The sequence below is a fragment of the Oryctolagus cuniculus genome, chromosome 1 (genome assembly GCF_051225735.1).
Source record: "Oryctolagus cuniculus isolate XC-2025 breed Fujian yellow rabbit chromosome 1, ASM5122573v1, whole genome shotgun sequence".
In the NCBI taxonomy this organism is placed as follows: Eukaryota; Metazoa; Chordata; class Mammalia; order Lagomorpha; family Leporidae; genus Oryctolagus; species Oryctolagus cuniculus.
The window spans coordinates 39,009,539-39,030,005 of NC_142867.1; the positions used below are offsets into that span (position 1 = coordinate 39,009,539).

Below are 20,467 nucleotides of genomic sequence, written 5' to 3' on the forward strand. Positions count from 1 at the left end.
GGAACTGCTTCCTTAGCCCTTTTTGGGAAAGTCAGCCCACCCACCTTTGAAGCGGTTCATGTGGGTTCTTACTCTCCCAGCCCAGTCAAAGCATTGGGCTAACCTCCTTCAGTGAAGGATGGTCTCAGATACAGAGATAAAGATGATAAAGAGCTGTTTCTCAGTTTTTTCTGCTAGGGGAGTGAAAGAAAAGTTTTAAAAATTAAATAAAGTCTCTTGTGTTTTAGCATTTAGATAAAGGGTGAAGAGCTTTTAAGGTTTATAACTGTCTCAATAATTAAAATGCTTTATTGCATATATAAAATATCAAGATAGTTCAGAAAGACAATACATGTCTTTTAGGAAATCACAATCCATTATGGAGAAGACTGACCATGACACCTTGCATTTCATAGTCTAAATCTTTTCTTTCCTAATTTTTGAATAATATTCTTACCATTTTTGATGTGAGTAGCATGTCAAAGTCAGTTACTAGAATGTATAATTCAGCTACTATATGGGCTCTTGCAATCCTACTTTGTGTTAGATAGGGTTATATTGTACATAGTTTGTATGAATAAGTAATAGAACCGTAGTTTATCAAATGCTTTAAAATATCAGTTCTCTGGATGAAAACTGGGGATAATTATACCTATCTTAACCTGCCTCATCAGGTTGCCTTTGGAAGCCGTTAGATGGGTAAAAATGTTTTAAAATATGTGCTTGTATATATGTATATAACTATAAAATATACTGGGATTAGGATGGAAGAGGATAAGGGAGCTAATATTTATTAAAGTTCAACTATGTACCCCATAGCTTGCTAAAGTACCATATATGTAAAATTATTATCCACAAGTAAGAAAATGAAGCTTATAGAGCCTTTTTAAAATTTTTATTTATTTATTTATTTGACAGGCAGAGTGGACAGTGAGAGAGACAGAGAGAAAGGTCTTCCTTTGCCGTTGGTGCTTATAGAGCTTTAAATTGCTTTCTCAAGGAAAGAGTAGCAAGTTATAAACCATCTTATTCCAGATCTTCAGTAGATCAAGTACCTTTCATGTGCTAGATAGATATTGTACAATGCATATTATTTTATGCATAGGAAAAAGTGACATTTTTCTTTTAAATATCTATGTGGCCTTACTGAAAATCTCAAAGAAGAAACTAAAGCCTGTTCATTTTTTTGAAAGGCTAGTCCATGGTTAACATGTTAAGTAGTAATCTTTTCCATTTGGTTCAGGTAGGAGCAGATTTAATCTAGATTTAGCCCCCATGAATTTTTTTTATCAAGCTGTATCATATGAAATATGGTGTTTTCTAAATTGTCTTTTATTTTTCTGTCTCTCTTTCATTTCAGGTGCTTTTAAGCCCTGTGAATATTTACTGGGAAGCTGGATGATTCGTCTTACTGTGTGGTTCATTTTCTTGGTTGCATTGTCTTTCAACCTGCTTGTCACCTTAACAACATTTGCATCCTGTACATCACTGCCTTCCTCCAAATTGTTCATAGGCTTGATTTCTGTGTCTAACTTATTCATGGGAATCTATAGTGGCATCTTAACATTTCTTGATGCTGTGTCCTGGGGCCGATTTGCTGAATTTGGCATATGGTGGGAGACCGGCAGTGGCTGCAAAGTAGCTGGGTTTCTTGCCGTTTTCTCCTCAGAAAGTGCCATATTTTTATTGGTGTTAGCAGCTGTTGAAAGAAGCTTATCTGCAAAAGAAATCATGAAAAATGGGAAGAGTAATCATCTCAAACAGTTCCGGGTGGCTGCCCTCTTTGCTTTCCTGGGTGCTGCAGTGGCAGGCTGCTTCCCCCTCTTCCATCGAGGAGAGTACTCAGCATCACCCCTGTGCTTGCCATTTCCCACAGGAGAAACGCCGTCATTAGGATTTACTGTAACTTTAGTGCTGTTAAACTCACTGGCATTTTTATTAATGGCCATTATCTACACTAAACTCTACTGCAACTTGGAAAAAGAGGACCTCTCAGAAAACTCACAATCGAGCATGATTAAGCATGTTGCCTGGCTAATCTTCACCAATTGCATCTTTTTCTGCCCTGTTGCATTTTTCTCATTTGCACCACTGATCACTGCCATCTCTATCAGCCCTGAAATCATGAAGTCTGTTACTCTGATATTTTTCCCATTGCCTGCCTGCCTGAATCCAGTTCTGTATGTTTTCTTCAACCCGAAGTTTAAAGAAGACTGGAAGTTACTGAAGCGACGTCTTACCAAGAAAAATGGATCAGTTTCAGTTTCCATCAGTAGCCAAGGTGGATGTGTGGAACAGGACTTCTATTATGACTGTGGCATGTATTCCCACTTGCAGGGCAACCTGACTGTGTGTGACTGCTGTGAATCTTTTCTCCTGACAAAGCCAGTATCGTGCAAACACTTAATAAAATCACACAGCTGTCCTGCGTTGGCAGTGGCTTCTTGCCAAAGACCAGAGGGCTACTGGTCTGACTGTGGTACGCAGTCAGCACACTCTGATTATGCAGATGAAGAAGATTCCTTTGTCTCAGACAGTTCTGACCAGGTGCAGGCATGTGGACGCGCCTGCTTCTACCAGAGTCGAGGATTCCCTTTGGTGCGCTATGCTTACAATCTACCAAGAGTTAAAGACTGAACCTACCGTGTTTGTAACCATTTCCCCCAACAACCAAAATCACAGTGTTTATAGAGTGGACCCTATTCTGATCTTTCATCTGGGAGGCACTTCTGTGATCACTGCCTGGTGTCACATAGAAGAAGAGGAAGGTGGCAGTTTTTTTCTCAAAGCAGACGTTTTCAAAGAACAGGTGCCTAAATTATAAATTGGTGGAAGTAATGCAATGTCCAAGCAATGTGTGGTCTATTGAAAACAAATTTATATCTTGAAAAGGATTTTAGGTATGGTATGGCAAGAGAACATTAGGTTTTTCTGATCCAAAAGAGCAAATTGTTATCTATTTCTGATTTAAGCACAATATAAAGAACAGCTGTTAATATTTTTTAAAAGTGTCTTAAAATTTAATTTTATATAACTGAAGAAAAAAGTTTTTCTAATTTTACCTAATGTTTCACCATTAATCTCAGGATAATTTACTGCTGGGCCAAAAAAGGGACTGTCTCCCAAGCAAGAACTGTGAGAATGCACAATGGCATTATTTTGCTGCATTTTCTGTTTCCATCCTTGACATAAAATCATAAATTTTGTTTAAATGACTTATAAATCTAAAATCTGAAGATGTTTTTAAAGCAATATTAACAGCTGTTAGATTTCTTTGAAAAGTAGCTGAACTTTTGTTTTGGTATGATCACAGTATTTTTTTTTCCTGAATATTTTGCAATCATACTACTTGGAAAAAGTAAAGGAATAATTGCTATGTGAGATTAGTGGATTTGGCTAAATGATTAACTAATTTTGGGGCTTTAGTAGTACCTGAGGGATTTGGTGGCCCCATGTAATGTTCCCATCAATAAATACTTCCTAATGTCATTGGTTTGCTGATATTTTCCAATTTTGTTGGAATGTCATCTATTTGTGTTTGGATTATTTAGAAAGTAAGTCTTGATAAATAATTGTTAATAATTGGAATAAAGCAGGAGTAGTTCTGACACAAAGCACTTATATTTGTTTCTTAGTGAGCTGGGTCCTCCTGAACCATGCTATACATGGAAGCTTCTGTACATTTTCCCCCATAGTGTGACTTACAGAAGAATATATTCAATAGCTCAGATGCTGAACTCTTGTTACCCAAGACAAATGTGTCATTTGGGGGAGGTGGGTAAGAAGGAATAAAGTTTAGTCCTATGTCTTTAAAAATTAAAACTTTTACTTGATTCTCATCTGTGGGCTTTTGACATTTTACCATGTGGAGTCTTAAAATTGTTCAATATGCTTTTTGAACAATGTACTAAATCAATAGCAAACCCACTGCCATGTTAGTTGTTCTGGATATACTAAAAAAATTAAGCTAGATTACAGTTTAATAATTAAACTGTATAAACTGTGCATATAATGAATTTTTATCTTATGTAAATTATTTTTAGAACACAAGTTGGGAAATGTGGCTTCTGTTCATTTTGTTTAATTAAAGCTACCTCCTAAACTATAGTGGCTGCCAGTAGCAGAATGTTAAATTGTGGTTTATATACTTTTTTGCAGTGTAAATAGTCTTGGTTGTACATTGTCAGTGTAATAAAAACAGAATCTTTGTATATCAAAATCATGTAGTTTGTATAAAATGTGGGAGGGATTTATTTACAGTGTGTTGTAATTTTGTAAGGCCAACTATTTACAAGTTTTAAAAATTGCTATCATGTTTGTATATTTACACATCTGATAAATATTAAATCATAACTTGTTAAGAAAATCCTAATTAAAAGCTTTTTTTTCCAAAATTCAAGTTACTGTGACTTTCTTTCACCTAAGAAATAAAATGGCAGTTACATGAAATATTTGGTATATTGTGCTATACATATAATGATAGTATTCAACAGTTTGGATTGTTAAAGATTCTAGAAAGCAATCTATTTTGCCTTAGTTTATAACTAGTTATATCAATGAAATTATGTAGTGTTAGCGTAGGCTAATTAAATATTTTTCAAGATTTATTTATTTGAAAGGCAGAATAATGACAGAGAGAGGGAAAGACAGAGATCTTACATCTGCTGGCTCCCAATCTTAAGTCTAAACCATACCCGTAGAAAACAGGTTATGAAATTAAGATGAACCATCCATTACATATTGTCTGTTGCTTAGACTCTTAAAAATACCTCAGTTATTTACAATCATCAAATTTTCATTTTGTAGATCAGATAACAAAGGGTTTAATGAAATTTAGGTGAATTTTTGAATCACAACAAATAAGACCCAGCCCAGAAATCAGTTTTTCTGAATTTTGGACATTATTTCTTGTGTTTATTTTAAACTTAATATGTGTTTGAAATTTCCATAAGAGATTAAATAGTGTAATTATCCCTCCTCTCCATCCCCCATCCTATACCCATCTTTTTTGCTTTGACAATTGTCCTTAGCAAGTATAAATCTTGTTTCATCATCACATTTATTAACCTCGTCCAATCCTTTGTAGCTTGGATTATTCTGAAGCAAATCTAAGACAGTATATCATTGCATCTATAAATGCTTCAATATGTCTAGGGATACTTTTTTTTTTAAAAGAGAGTCATTTACTTATTTGAAAGGCAGATTAAACAGAGAGGAGTGTGGAGAGAGAGAGATTGAGATCTTCCATCCACTGGTTCACTTCCCAAATAACCGCAACTGCCAGACTGGACCCATCTGAAGTCAGGAGCCAGGAGCTTCTTCCGGGTCTCCCATGTGGTTGCAAGGCTGGGCCCTAATCCACTGCTTTCCCAGACACATTAGCAGAGAGCTGGATCGGTAGAAGAGCTGTTAGAACTTGAACTGTTGCCCCTGTGGGAAGCTGGTACTGCAGGTGGTGGCTTTACCGGCTATGCCACAGCACTGGTCCCAAAGGATAAATTATCTTGCCACAGGGCTAACTGGTAATTAATTATTTTTGAAACAATGTCAGATAGGTATTTTTAAACAAAAGTTACTCTTTACTAAGGCCACAGAACCTGCAAAAAATAATCTCAAATATGCCATAAAAGTAAAAATAAATGAGTGGTCAGAAAAGGCAATAACCTAAATTTCTCTTTTGAGTTAATTTGCATATATATATAATTCTATGCATCTTGATTATGGCTTCTCAGTCCCCCTAATGAAAAGGCACCGTAAGAAAGGAGACCACAAGGCTGGAGTATGTTTAAATACCAGCACCATATAAGTCTGCCTCATAGCCTTTGGGACACCAGTGTTAACTACAGCATAATGTAATTGTTGTTCATAATGATGACCTTGACGCATCAAGCAAAGGACATAATTTGTTTAGTGGCAGGAAGTCTAACACTTTAGATATCGATGCCAAGACATTAAAGTGGAAAAGTTTTGGAGTTTAACTGACCTAATTTAGCACTGTGTGTCGCTAATAAGACAACACAACTCTGTGAGGTAGATAATTTCCCTATTGTACAAAGGAGTATGTTAGGATTGGAAAAGTCAAAAAGCTTGTTCAAAGATACCTACTTAGTACGAGGAAAACCATTGATTCGAATCCAGGTTCCTTGCCTACTAGTGTTTTTTACAGTTATTTTGGATTATGTCTATTGGAAAATAGTTCTCAAGTTCACCTATTCACAAAGCAGCTCACTCCTTTAAATGTTGTTGCTATTGATTCTAGAGTTGTTGTGATAAATGATTTTAACCAGATATGCCAAAGTAGATTACAGTAGAGAATGAACATTCCCTTTAGTCAGTTTTATTCTTTAATCAATTTTATTAGTTGGATTGCTCTAATTTTCTCCCATTTTTAGTTTGCTGAAAATTGTAACATATTTAAACAATTTAAAGTATGTCATTGTATTATAGCTCTACCTTCTAAATTGTCTTTGGTTGCAATTTCTACCACATTTAATTTTGCATCAAATTTTGCAGATCTAATTAAATCAAAGTTTTTCATTATTTCTCTTTAGTCAGTTATAAATTTTCTGTTTTAGCAGTGGTCAGCTTTTATATTTCTGTCAGCAATCTACATTATGAACTGGACAAAAGCCGTCTTAAGGGCACACGTTTTGTCTGCGTGAATAAAGCATCTGCTCATCACCTCTGCTTTGCTACCTTTATCCCCATTCCCAGTCCCTGAGAAGGCCCCTGAGATCACACAAAATGCTTTCTTTCCTCATAAAATGCATATCAGGACATTTTAATGGTATGACCCTTCAACACAAAACAATAAGGAATTTAAGGTAAAGGCATTATCTTTCCCCGGTGCTTGGCACTAGACCTGGCATACAAGCTTCAAGAGGCCAAAAAGTTCACATGCTAAGACAAACGAGGTGCTACCAAAACACTGCGAGATTGTCCCCAAAGTGTTCTTGGACAGATTTGTAAGACTTGGATAAAATTCAGCCCCCTCTCTTAATAAACTACGGCCCTGTGCTGAAAGAAATCTCACGACTGATGCTTACAATCCTGACGTCATCATTATCTCAGGGGTAGTTCTGGCTTTTGCCTCTGTCCCTTTGAAAATATCTACTCCATTCAGTCACAGGTAACATTTTATGTATTAAATGATGCGCCACACGAGCGGGGATGGACCCTCCAAGTTGTTGGTAGACAGCCAGGACCTCGCCGGTGGAGAAGCCGAGGCGCGGCGTTAACCAAGCGCCGCGCAGCAGGCTCCTCCCTGCCGGTGAGGAGGCGTCAGCGGCCGAGAGGCCCTGGCGGAGGAAGCCACGCTCTGCAGGCCGGGACAAAGCCCTCGCGGCCTCCACGCGTCGCCGTGGCAACGCGGGGTCTGTGTCGTCCCGGATTGGCCGGGTCCATCGCGCGCGGAGCCTGTTGGGAGAGCACGTCCCCGCCGCGGCTCCACCGGTTTGAACTTGGCGGGCCTGATGTGGGCGGCGGGGCGGAGGCGGCCTGCTTCTACCCCAGTCTCCAGCCAGCCCTCCGCCGACTCCAGGCCCGGGTCTCGGCCTTCCTCTGGCTCTTTCCCAGGCGTCCCGACGGGCGCGCGGGAGCAGGGCCTGGCGGCGGTGGCGATGTCTGAGTGCTCGCTGTCGCCGCCACAGAGCTGTAGCAACTCCACCTTGTCGCTGTTGTCGCCTCTTGGCCACCAGAGCTTCCCATTTGACGAGGACGACGGTGACGGGGAGGACGAGGGAGACGAGGACGAAGATGCCCCTGACTCAGAGGCCAAGGTGTCGAGCCTGAGAGGACTGGAGTTGCAGGGGTGCGCCAGGTAAAGCCGAGGCCGCCCGGCCCATAGAACCCTGCTCAGGTTCCTTAGACCCTCCTCGGTACCTCCTGCCGGGCCCTCTCCTGCTGCCCGCCTCCAAGGCTGCACGGGCACCTGCATCCTGAGGGGCGCCTTGCAGAGCCCTAGGGAAATAATGACCACACAGATTTCTGTGTTTCCTAATTCTTTTCCCTAAGAATACCGATAATTGCTACACTTTCACGATCCAGAAAAACGTGTAGTCTCTCAAACACATAAAACTTTGCTGCCATTTCCGTTTTATAGCTCTTCAAAAGCCAGCTTGTGGACTCCGGGAGTCTTGTGCAAAACCTTAACCCTCAAATGTTTAGTAGCAGGTTGTAGTAAGCAGGTCACTTTTTAAGTACGAAAGATTAGCGGTGTGTACTGCAGCATGCTGAGACAAGGGTAGGTCTGATCTAAGCACAAATTTACAATGGAATAATTACCATTGTATTGAAAGTTGGAAGCAAAAAAAAAACCATCCTAGTACGTTTGTGCCATAATGTAGTCAACAAACTTTGGGGGAGGGGAGGGTCACTTATTGGTTTAGATACCCACAACCCTAAACCAGTTAAATATGGTTTCTACTGTCATGAAATCAAAATCCATATCCACCCATTTTACAGATGACAAAACTGCCTCAGAATCCACATAAAAAGTCTGACTCGAGGGCATAACAGCTAGTTACTGCATACCTGATCCTGGGACTGGGGTCTGCTGATCAGGTTCTCTTCCCTACACTCCATGCCTAGTAGTGGGCATTTAGAAATAGGAGTAAAGGGCCTTTCCCTAGGAGAATATCTGAGGCCTAGTAATGCAGGTGCATTCTGGGGTAGACTCTTGTCATCTTCAAAAAGTATGAGTTTCTGATTGTCATGCTTTGTAAGGCACTGTACAGGAAGAGAAGAAAATACAGATTAGAGAACCCGTTTGTTTCATGTAAGTAGCAAGATAGACCCCTTCAGTATAAGGCATTTATATCTAGAGTGAATGAATGAAATAACCATATGAAGTGACCTAATTACAAGTGTGATTGTTTTAAGGATGAGAAGTAAAAGTAAGCTCCTTGCTGGGAATGGAGATCAGAAAGTGTAACCAAAGCAAGCCATTTGTCCAGGCTGATTATGGCAACAAGAACTGTGCCTTCTCTGATCAAAGTGATATCACAATTTAATGGTAGATTTAGATTTTCAGAGGTATGTTTTTCATGGGTCTTCATAGAGATTTTTCAAGACTAATTTGGTCTCAGAGGTTTTTAAAGTAAATTTTAAGGCTTTGGAAAATACCTTCTGAGCATAGTCAACAAAACTAAGCCATGTGGGTATAATATACTAGCATGAGGAATAAGTGACCCTCAACTATAGCTCAGCTACTCAGACTTTGCATTAGCTTCCAAGAGCCAAAGCCCTGACCAAATGGAGTCTCCCAGGAGACAAACCAGACAGAGGTGTTATTTGTCCAAAGAGGGAATGAACTGATAGCAGTCCAGGGCTAAGGCTACCTTCCTTATCCCATTTTAGACCTATAAATCCAAAGAATAGTTAGGACACGGGTCTGGAAAGAGAATACAGGAGTTGTTAGGCTTTGTGTGTGCTGTCAGATGGTTATTAGGTATTCAGTAAATGCTGAATGAATGTCTTTCCCACTTCTAGAGAACAGATAGATGCAGTGATTATTTTTCAAATGTTTCAGAAAACCTAGCACTTCCTTTCAGGGAAGATAAGTGTTTAGAAAATTTCATCATTCTGCCTCCTTGCTTCCAACCTTTAGTTAAGGCCCAGGACCAAACTGGTGGTGATGGGATGAAGGGAGCAGGCAGCCTGAGTCATAGCCCAACCACTGTTCTGGGCACTGAGCATCCTGTCTGTGGAGCAGAGAGATAACCTAGAGCTGTGTGGAATTTTATGCCACCTCTCCATCCTGCACCTGCCACAAGTGATCTGACTGTGGCAAAACCAATAGGGTAAGGTTTCTTTGAGATAGAGACTTAAGCATCAACTGCACATGATGGCTATGAGCTCAAGATATTTTCAGTATAAACAACCTTGTTTAGAGGGTTGATTGACCTTTAACTGTATTGGCCAGGACTTAAATGAAGCACAGTATTGGACTTCAGATAAGAATATGAGAAGTATTTTCCTGGAATCTTTTATAGTATCCCTTGGGCCTGCTGTTTACTCAGCTTTATCTTGGTTTTCTATCACTATTCATTAGGAAAGCCAAGCCTTAATAAATATCATAAATGGCTGCTTATCAAGCCTTGCTTGATTATGGGTAGAGTTGTAGTGTGTATAACATACATTTGAACATATTTATTAAAAATGGTAAGGTAATAAATTTAATATATTTAAAGTATCACTTTTTCAGAAATACTGATTTCTTTCAGCAAATATTTCTTAGGAGCTTACTATATTCTAGGCCTAAGCTAGGCTCTTAAAAAAAAAATAAGTTAAGATATATTTTCTTTCTTTAAGGAACTCTTGGCCTGTGGCAGAGATGGGCAAGTGAGAGGAAACTCAAGACAGTTCATCCAGACTTTTTGCAGAAGTTTCACAGGCAACATAAGACAATGCCAGAGTTGATTCTTGAAGGGAGAGTAGAAGTTAGCATAGTAATGATGATGATAATAATAAATGGTGTACAAAGTGTTTATCAAATATACGGAGCTATACTTAGTGCTTTGGCATGGATATTTTCATGTGTACTACCTGGAGGTAACTACTACTGAATTCCATTTTAACATTTAATGAGAAAAAGGAGGTACAAAGTTTTAAAAAGTAGGGGCAGGCATTTGGCCTAGTGATTTAGATACCTGTGTTCACTCTTAGAGTGCCTGGGTTCTGTTCTTAACTCTGGCTCCTAATTCCAGCTTCCTGCTGGTGCAGACCTTGGGAAATAGCAGATGATGGCTCAGGTTTTCCCCTCTACCCCATGGGAAATGGATTGAGTTCTTGGGCTGGCTTTGGCCCAGCCCAGTCTTGGCTATGGACATTTGGGGAGTGAACCAACAGATGGGAGCTAACTCTGCCTGTCCTTGTCTCTCTGTTTCTTGAATTAAAAAAAAAAAATAGTGTATGCAACCAAGAAACAGCCGGTAGGAAGTACCCATAGACTATTTTACTCCAAAATCTAAGCTGTTACCCTGGCCATCTGTGAAGGCAGAGGAAAGGAGTTTTCATAGTTTTAGGCAAAAGTTGCACATCATAAATGTTGACACATTCATCAACCTTCAGGAGTTCAGCATGACAAATACAGAGTCTGTAAAGAGGCAGGAAGATAGGCAGTTCATAGATGTGAGGCTAAGGAGTTTGAATTTCATCCTATAGACAAAGGAGCCATTGAAGATGGGGGGAGTGACATGACACGATTCATTTAATGGATGAATCCTGCAGCAGGTGTGGAAAATAGTTAGGAAGGGAGGGTTATTTCCAGAGAGTGGTTATAAAGTTGGTAAAGAAAAGAATGGCTTGAAAAAATGGAAGAGGTGGAATTGACAAAAGGTGATCATGTGGAATAAGAGGTACAAGAAAACAGATGTGGAAGGGAAGCAGGTAAAGTTGAACATCTATATTTCTGATTTGGGTAACTTCAAGAGCCATCACCTACTGCCTTCCAGGATGTGAATTAGGAAGCTAAAATGACAGTAACACCAGAACTTGAATCCAGGCACTTTGATATGCAATGCAAGTGTCTTGAGCATCAGCGTCTTTACCTCTGGCTTGGATAATAGTGATACATTTAAGTGGTACTCTTCTACCTTAGCTAGATGAAAGCTAGGATTATAAAAGGTAGGATTATAAAAGAGGAGTCAGTTTTTTCTTTTTTTTTTTTTTTTTTTTTTTTTTTTTTTTTTTTGACAGGCAGAGTGGACAGTGAGAGAGAGAGACAGAGAGAAAGGTCTTCCTTTGCCGTTGGTTCACCCTCCAATGGCCGCCGCTGCAGCCGGCGCACCGCGCTGATCCTGGCAGGAGCCAGGAGCCAGGTGCTTTTCCTGGTCTCCCATGGGGTGCAGGGCCCAAGCACCTGGGCCATCCTCCACTGCACTCCCTGGCCATAGCAGAGAGCTGGCCTGGAAGAGGGGCAACCGGGACAGAATCCGGCGCCCCAACCGGGACTAGAACCCGGTGTGCCGGCGCCGCAAGGTGGAGGATTAGCCTATTGAGCCACGGCGCCGGCTCGAGTCAGTTTTTTCTTAATGGGGAAGGTGATGGGTGAATGATGGGAGATGATTAGATTTGCTTTCAACTGATTGAGTTTGCCATCTATGTAAAGCTGTCTATCAGGTCATTGGAAATTGCAGTTTGGAACTCCGAAGTTCTGGCTTGCAATTGCATCATCAGCATGGAGTTGATAGTTGAAAATGGAAGCACAGGAGGTCTTTGTGCAACACTGCCATGGAAAATATGTACAAGAAATAGCCCATCAATAGTACCTCTTTCCCATTAGAATACAGATTCCATAATGGCATAGATAAGTGAGGAAATAATAGTAGCAAGAAAAAATGAGTAAGCCATGTCGATGAGGTAGAAAAGTAGTGGGCAAGGCAGTTGGTTGCCAGAAGCAGGAATGTTAAACAAAGAGTAGAGCCTGGAATAAACTTGTGTCTAGAGTTGCTTTGGGTCTTTAACTACCTTTTCTTTCTATGTGTGCTGATTGTTAAGCTTCGCTAAGATTTTTAGACTTCTGTAACTAACTGAGGCCCTGTGTTGTTCTTTATTTACATATGTGCTTATAGTTTATTCCCTCCCTTTGTTTTAGCTTAAATAAGTAGTTACTTTTTTTTTTTAAAGATTTATTTATTTGAAAGTCAGAGTTACACAGAGAAGAGGCAGAGAGAGAGAGAGAGGTCTTCCATCGATAGTTCACTCCCTAATAGGCTGCAATGGTAGGAGCTGCACCGATCTGAAGCCAGGAGCCAGGAACTTCCTCCAGGTCTCCTATGCGTTTGCAGGGCCCAAGGACTTGGGCCATCTTCCGTTGCTTTCCTAGGCCATAGCAGAGAGCTGGATCAGAAATGGAGCAGCTGGGTCTTGAACCGGTGCCCATGTGGGATGCTGGGGCTCCAGGCCAGGGCGTTAACCTGCTGCACCACACTGCTGGCCCCATAGTTACTGTTCTTTGTACTCAGAAGAGACATACTGACAGAAGGAAGGTGCATGGTGGAAATGGAGGCTATGGTAGAAGGAAACCATACTAGAGACTTTTATATACTCTGTTAAAGAATTAGATAAAGGAGTTAATCAAAATATTAAAGAAGGGAAGAGTCATAATTTTTGGTAGTTTTTCTTTCAAAATAATTTCAGACTTAAAAGTTGAAAGGAGAATTTCTAATTGTTAACACATTTGCTTTATCATTCCCTCTGTGTTTATATATACTATTGTTTTTCCTGTACAGTTTAAGGAAGGAAAAGGAAAAATCTGCTCCAAGTGTGAATTGGTTTATATATTTTAATTAGCTATCCAGATAAGATTTTTAGGAATTAAAGTCTTTGACATTAATGTAAATGGACTGAGTTTGAGTTATCCCAGTGAGTTTTTAAATAATGTGATTTTAGAAGTGAAGGAATCCGGCCGGCACCGTGGCTCAATAGGCTAATCCTCCGCCTTGCGGCGCCGGCACACCGGGTTCTAGTCCCGGTTGGGGCGCCGGATTTTGTCCCGGTCGCCCCTCTTCCAGGCCAGCTCTCTACTATGGCCCGGGAGTGCAGTGGAGGATGGCCCAAGTGCTTGGGCCCTGCACCTGCCTGGGAGACCAGGAGAAGCACCTGGCTCCTGCCTTCGGATCAGCGCAATGTGCCGGCCACAGCGCGCCAGCTGCGGCGGCCATTGGAGGGTGAACCAACGGCAAAAAGGAAGACCTTTCTTTCTGCCTCTCTCTCTCACTGTCCACTCTGCCTGTCAAAAAAAAAAAAAAAAAAAAAAAAAAGTGGAGGAATCCAAAGGCAGTTTGATGGATAAAGTAATTCAAATACCGGATTCTGTTTTCATTATTTTTTCATGTGGAGAGTTTTAAACAGTTTATCAAAAAAATGGAAATAAAAGATGAAAACTAAAAATTATGAACCTTATTTCTGAACATACATTCTGTAGAGTTCAGGACACTTTTGTAAGCAATGATACTGGCTGTTTAGTCCATCCCTAAAGAACTGAGTGTCCTGAGAATTTAACCATGTCAGTGTAGTCTTATATTATTAAGTGAAGAAAAACAGGTTTCCTTGTGATATTATTTTTAAGATTAGGAAATAAAAAGAATTTAGAGGAACCAAATGAGGGCTGTGAAGTAGATGCCTATTGATATCCCACTGAAACTCTTGCAAAATTGCAGGAATTTTGTTGTGGTGGAGGTGAACTCTGGTAAAGCTTTCCCTGGCATTTTTCTGATAAAGCTTTAGCCGGCTTTCTCAGAACAGTCAGAGTAAGATGTTATCGTTCTTTCACCCTCCAGCAAAATGCCTTGAGCATCTCAAAAAAGCTTTTGCTTTTGACCTGTCTGCTTCTGCTTTGACTGGACTGTGCCTACCTCTTGGTAGCTATTGCCTTGATTGTGCTTTGTTTTCAGGATTATGCTGGTAAAAGTCCTGTTTCCTTTCCTATTAAAATTCTTGGAAAAAATGCTTCAGGATCTTGGTCCCATTCATTTCAAATTTCCATTGAAAACTCTACTCTTGTGTGCAACTGATTTGGTTGCAACAGTTTGGCACCCATTGAGCAGAGTGGAAAGTTTGCTTCATTCAGAATTATGTAAGCTAAAACCGTTAAAATGTCTATGGTGTTTGGCTGCTGTTTCTGCTGTTAATTATTAGTCATCTTCAGTTAGAGAACCAAGAAGATTAATTTTCTTCCAACTGATATACATGGTCTGCTGCTGAAGGCTTTATCTTCAACCTCTTCATATCCCGTCTTAAAACAAGTTATCTGTACGTTAACTACTGATTTGGGGAGCATTGTTCCCATAAACTTTTCATAAAGGATCAATGATTTTACCATTCTTCCACTCAAGCTTCACCATTAATTGGAGTTGGTTTTGCTTCAGTTTCACACAATTCATTCTGGATTGATAAGTCTTATCCTTAGCTATTCAAATAGATCCTGTTAATGATGTTTTAAAAGTTAGTATGAGTTTACTTTAAAGATCCCATAGATATAATTAATGCATATATGTTTGTAAAAATCACAGGATTGTAAATATATTCAATTTTGCTTTCACTGTACAAAGTGACTTTTTAATTAGGAAAGAGTTTTGTGTACAAGTCCTGAAGTAGTCTCTCTCTTACAGCAATGAGGTTGAATCAGAAGATAACCAAAAAGAACAGAAACAGGTGTTCTTACAAGAAAGTAGCCTGACACCATGGGAGGTGTGGTTTGTTGGCAAAGAAAAAGAAGAACGTGACCGGCTACAACAGAAAGCTCTAGAGGTAAAATTAGTTGGTATTCTTTCTGTTTAATCCATAGGCTCACAAACTAGAGTGGTATTGCCAATTAAAATGTTACTGTTATCATTTCTGAAAAGAGGTTTGTCTTTATGTCAATTTAGCAGTTTTTGATTCTTAATATAGAGGTGATATATGTTAATTAGAAAAGCACTTTGGAAATTCAGCTAAGTGTAACTAAGAAAATTAAAATCTACCATTATTAATATTATGATGTGTAGTGTTCCAGAATATCTATGTGAATTTTTTTAAATGTACAAATTTATAGATACAGAACTACAATGGGACTTTACCATATGTATGTTAAATTAAGGTATATTCAACTAAATATACTCAGTAAAAATTTTAACTTTACTGAAGCAAAAATCAAAATAGAGGCAGAATTTACTCTCATGTTACTCATAGTTTGTGCCCCAGAGTGAGTGTGCGCTGGGCAGTGAGAATGTGCTGATTACCTGAGGGGTGTTTTCATTTTCTATGTACCTTCCTGCTTTGCTTATGGAGTTTTCTCTGTGTGTGATTCTCTTTCTTCGATTCTCCCTAGCCAAATTCAAAAATGTAGATATGTTTTCACTCAGATACCTCATTCTTTGAACTCTTTGGTATTTGCTATTTACTATTTGCTATTGAATACCTCCCAACCAAGTACATTGGAATCATTTGGCATCCCCTAAACTCACTATCAAAACTCAGTAACAGAAACCAAATAGATTTGAATAATGAGAGATACTTTTAATTGTTAATGAAATGGGATCAAACTTTTTTGTAACCTACTTTTTCTATTAATATGTTTTTATATCATTTTTATACCATTAAATATTTTATAATGTCAGTTAAAAATAGCTGCCTAATAATCCTAAATTATACTTAAGGTGTATTAAATATATATTTTAGTTAACCAGTTAATAATGGTTGAGTATTTCAGTTTTTTCTAGTCTGTTAGTAACTTGTTGCCAAAAAAGTATGGGGAGCTAAAGTTTGCCCCTCACCATCTTCTGTAGAATATGTTTTCCATATTAGTTTTGAAACTAGTTGTCATTTTACATTGACTTTCCAACCAGTTAGGCAGTCACATGTTCAGAAGGCTTGGTATGATTCAGATGATTGTGAAACAGTTATATTGTACTGTTTCCCTATTGCATGATACTTCATATTCTAGAATTCCTGGATAATTGTACTGAATAGCATTTCTTTTCTCTTAGCAGGGTACAGGGCTTGAGAGAGACTTTATGGTTTGGTGCCAGGAAGGTTTAGTAAAAGCCCTAGTTCTAGCCTTTTTACTTGCTAAGTGATCTTAGACAAGTTATTTCAATTTTTTTGCTTCAATTTCCCGAATCTGTATAAAAGGAATAAAATAAATACCTGTGGCACAGGATTTTTGTAAGGGTTAAGTGAACCAAAGTATAAAGATGGATTATTTTGCTTTATTTATTGTTATTATTTATATTATTGCTTAATTTATAGCCTTCTTAAGACTTTTTCATTCATTTTTCATGTGTATTTTTGAGACCTTGGACTCTTCCTTCTCTTACCTCCACTTTAAATTTTAACATTTATGGCCGGCGCCGCGGCTCACTAGGCTAATCCTCCGCCTAGCGGCGCCGGCACACCGGGTTCTAGTCCCGGTCGGGGCGCCGGATTCTGTCCCGGTTGCCCCTCTTCCAGGCCAGCCCTCTGCTGTGGCCAGGGAGTGCAGTGGAGGATGGCCCAGGTGCTTGGGTCCTGCACCCCATGGGAGACCAGGAAAAGCACCTGGCTCCTGGCTCCTGCCATCGGATCAGCGCGGTGCGCCGGCCGCAGCGCGCCGGCCGCGGCGGCCATTGGAGGGTGAACCAACGGCAAAGGAAGACCTTTCTCTCTGTCTCTCTCTCTCTCACTGTCCACTCTGCCTGTCAAAAAAAAAAAAAAATTTAACATTTATTAGTTCCATTTTTCATTGAAATGGCTTTAAAAAACATTTGTTAACAGTGAGGAATCTTTATTTTTTCTTTGTTACACATTAAAGCTTACCTATATAGAAATGTGTCTGAAAAAAATGTCTTAACTTTGTGCAAAACCCAGTATTGTATTCTGTTGCTCTTTTTTGAAGGCTGATCAAACTCATTAAATTGACTTTCAGAGCCCGTGCTGTGGCACAGTAGGTTAAGTCACTCCCTGCAATGCCAGCATCCCATATCAGAGTGCTCGTTAGAGTCCTGACTGCTCTGTTTCTGATCCAGCTTCCTGCTAATATGCCTGGGAAGGCAGCAGCAGATCGCTCAAACGCTTGGGCCTCTGCCATCCACAAGGCAGACCTAGATGGAGTTCTGAGTTCCTGGCTTCAGCCTGGACCAGCCCTGGCCATTGTGGCTATTTGAATAAGCAGATGAAACACCTCTCTCTGTATATCCTTATCTCCCTCTCTCTGTGTGTGTGTAACTCTTCCTTTCAAATAAACAAACATCTTTAAAAAAATAAATTGACTTTGGGCTCATCACTTAGAAAACACTGATGGTCTAGTGAGTTAGTAGTAAAGCAGAGTTCGTTTATATATTTGCTTGATCTGTAGTCACTTAACTACATGAAGAAAAAGAGGGTCACTTCTAGTCATTTTCATTCAATCACTTTCATTTTCAGTCAGTATACAAAGAATGTTGTTAGTTAAAGTACAGAAAACTAGTGGCAGAGCCTGGGCTTTGGAGTTACATACAACAAAACTGAAGTTTTACCTTTCTGAATGTGTGACATTGCGAAAATTACTTAAATTTTCTTGGTATTGGTTTCTTCATCTTTAAGCCAGATGATAGAGAAGCAGTAGTGAAATGGTTAAAAGCACAAATTCAAAGATTTATTTATTTTAAGGTGAGAGAGAGAGAGAGATATCTTCCATCTGCTGATTCCTTCCATCTGCTGATATCTTCCATCTGCTGATTCATTCCCCAAACGGCCAACTCGGTTTGGGCTGGGCCAGGCCGAAGCCAGGAGTTTGGAACTCCATCCAGGTCTCCCTTGTGGGTAACAAAGGCCCAAGCATTTGGTCCCTCTTCTTTTGCTTTCCCAAGTGCATTAAAAGGGAGCTGTATTGGAAGTGGGACAGCCTGTACCCAAACTGGCCACCCATATGGGATAACAGAATGGCAGGCAGCAATTTAACCCATTACAACACAGTGCAGGCCCCAAAAGCACAAGTTCTTGAGTGATCATTTCTGCATTAATATTTAGGGGCCAGCATAGTGAGTACAGCCAGTACATACAACACTGAAATCCTCATGGGCACTGGTTTGTGTCCAGGCTGCTATATCTCCAATCCTGCTAATGGCCTAAGAAAAGCAGTAGAGGATAGCCCAAGTACTTGCGCCCTTGCCACCCACGTAGAGACTCAATGAAGCTCTTAGCTCCTGGCTTTAGCCTGACCCAGACTCAGCTGTTGCTGTCATCTGGTGAGTGAAAACAGTGGATGAAAGATCTGTTTCTTCCTCTCTCTCTATGTAACTCTTTAAAATAAATAAATAAATCTTTTACATTTTTTTTAAAAAAATGAGAATTTAGGCAAATTGTTAACATTTGTGCCTCAATTGCTTAATCAGTGAAAGAGGCAGAATCATATTTGCATCATAATGCCTAAATGAACCTCAAGCCTGGTACATAGGATGCCCTCTGTAAAAGTTATTTTTGTGTGTGAAAGGAGATAATAATAACTGTGGTGAATATTTGTGTTGAGAATAGGTTAAAATAATGAACATAGAGTCCTCACAACCTTGATGAAGCATTTAGCAAAATATAGTTACTGGTAATTTGGTTGACAGATTAAAACCTTTTCATGGATCAGTATTAGTTTGGCATTTCTTATGACTACTTCATTACCTAACTCTGAAATAAATAAAGTATTTTAACACGAGTCTTATATTTCTGTCATACCAGAGGTATTATAGGCCAACTAGTCAACTCCTTGTTAGCTCATTTTGAGCTATTCTATTCACATTGTTTTCATGACTTTTCTTCTTTGTTTTCTAAGTCCTATTTTTCTGTCTTTGTTTACCATATCCCCTAATTTGTTTACAACCCATATCATTAAAAGCATAAATTTTTAACCATAAGGAATTGTTAGTCTCATATTCCTATTGAAGCTAAAAAGCCTGAAGGCCAGAAAAACAGCTTTGCAGAGGTGTCAGTTAGTAACAGATATGGGAATGGAATCTAATTCTTTTGACATTCAATTCAAATGTTTTTTCCACAATATCGTACTTGGGAATTAAATGCATCAGAGTTTGTATTTGTTTTTGAACTTAGTTCAGCTTTGTTATTTTCATCCTTTAAATTAAATGATAGGGTAGATTTTCGGCACAGTGGCTAGCCACAGCTTGGAATGCCCACATCTTTTATCAGGGTGTCTTGGCTTGTGATCCAGCTTCCTGCTAATGTATACTTTGGGAAGGAGCAAGTAGTGGCTCAGGTTCTTGGGTCTCTGCCTCTCAAGTGGGGGACCTGGATTGAGTTCCATGTTCCTGGCTTTGGCCTGGCCCAGTTCTGCCTGTTGTAGACACTTAGGGGAGTGAACCAGTTGATGGTTGATTTGTTTCTGTCTGTCCCTATCTCTCTGCCTTTCAAATAAATGAAAATAAATTTTAAAATTTTAAATAATAAAAAAAAAACCTGTAGGGTGATTGGATCATTAAAAATATCACCCCCATTCTTAAATTTGATTTCAGCAACTGATCTTTCAATTTGTTCAGATTCTGTGGGATTGAATAAAAAAATTATTTTAAGGGTCGGCATTATGGTGTAGTTAAGCTGCAGCCTGCAATGCTTACATTCCTTATCAAAGCACTGGTTAGAGTCCCAGCTGCTCAGCTTCCTGCAAATGTGCCTAGGAAAGCAGTGGAAGATGACCTAAGTACTTGGGCCTCTGCCATCCACATAGAAGACCCCATTGGAGTTCAAAGTTCTTGGCTTCAGCCATTCAGCCCTTGCCATTGTAGCTATTGGGGGAATGAAACAGCAGATGAAGATCTCTCTCTTTCCCTGTCTCTCCTTCTCTTTCTGTTGCTCCACCTTTCAGATAAGTACATACGTAAATAAATCTTTAAAGCGTTATTTTAAACCATTAAAATTACAAAATTTCCAGCATCTTATACATTTGTTACTGTTGTTAAGATAATAAATATATTAAGCAATTAACATTAGTATTATGAAAAACTAGCATATTGGTTTTGTAGGTCATTTTATTTATATTTTTATTACT

At 39.4% G+C, this 20,467-nt stretch overlaps 2 protein-coding genes across 4 annotated transcripts in view; both read left to right on the plus strand.

The window, feature by feature from the left end:
- LGR4 (leucine rich repeat containing G protein-coupled receptor 4) overlaps positions 1-4,373 on the plus strand; it is a 121,688-nt gene extending 117,315 nt beyond the window's left edge. For all 3 annotated transcript variants that reach the window (XM_002709023.6, XM_017345627.4, XM_070072143.1), the window contains one exon: positions 1,340-4,373. In XM_002709023.6, the coding sequence (XP_002709069.2) occupies positions 1,340-2,616 (1,277 nt within the window). In that variant the 3' untranslated portion in view covers positions 2,617-4,373. The remainder of the gene's footprint in view (positions 1-1,339) is intronic.
- Positions 4,374-7,257: 2,884 nt separating this feature from the next.
- Positions 7,258-20,467, plus strand: part of CCDC34 (coiled-coil domain containing 34) — a 41,645-nt gene continuing 28,435 nt past the window's right edge. Inside the window, exons 1-2 of the mRNA XM_089310358.1 lie at positions 7,258-7,798; positions 15,093-15,231. Of these exons, the coding sequence (XP_089166484.1) occupies positions 7,452-7,798; positions 15,093-15,231 (486 nt within the window). The 5' untranslated portion in view covers positions 7,258-7,451. The remainder of the gene's footprint in view (positions 7,799-15,092; positions 15,232-20,467) is intronic.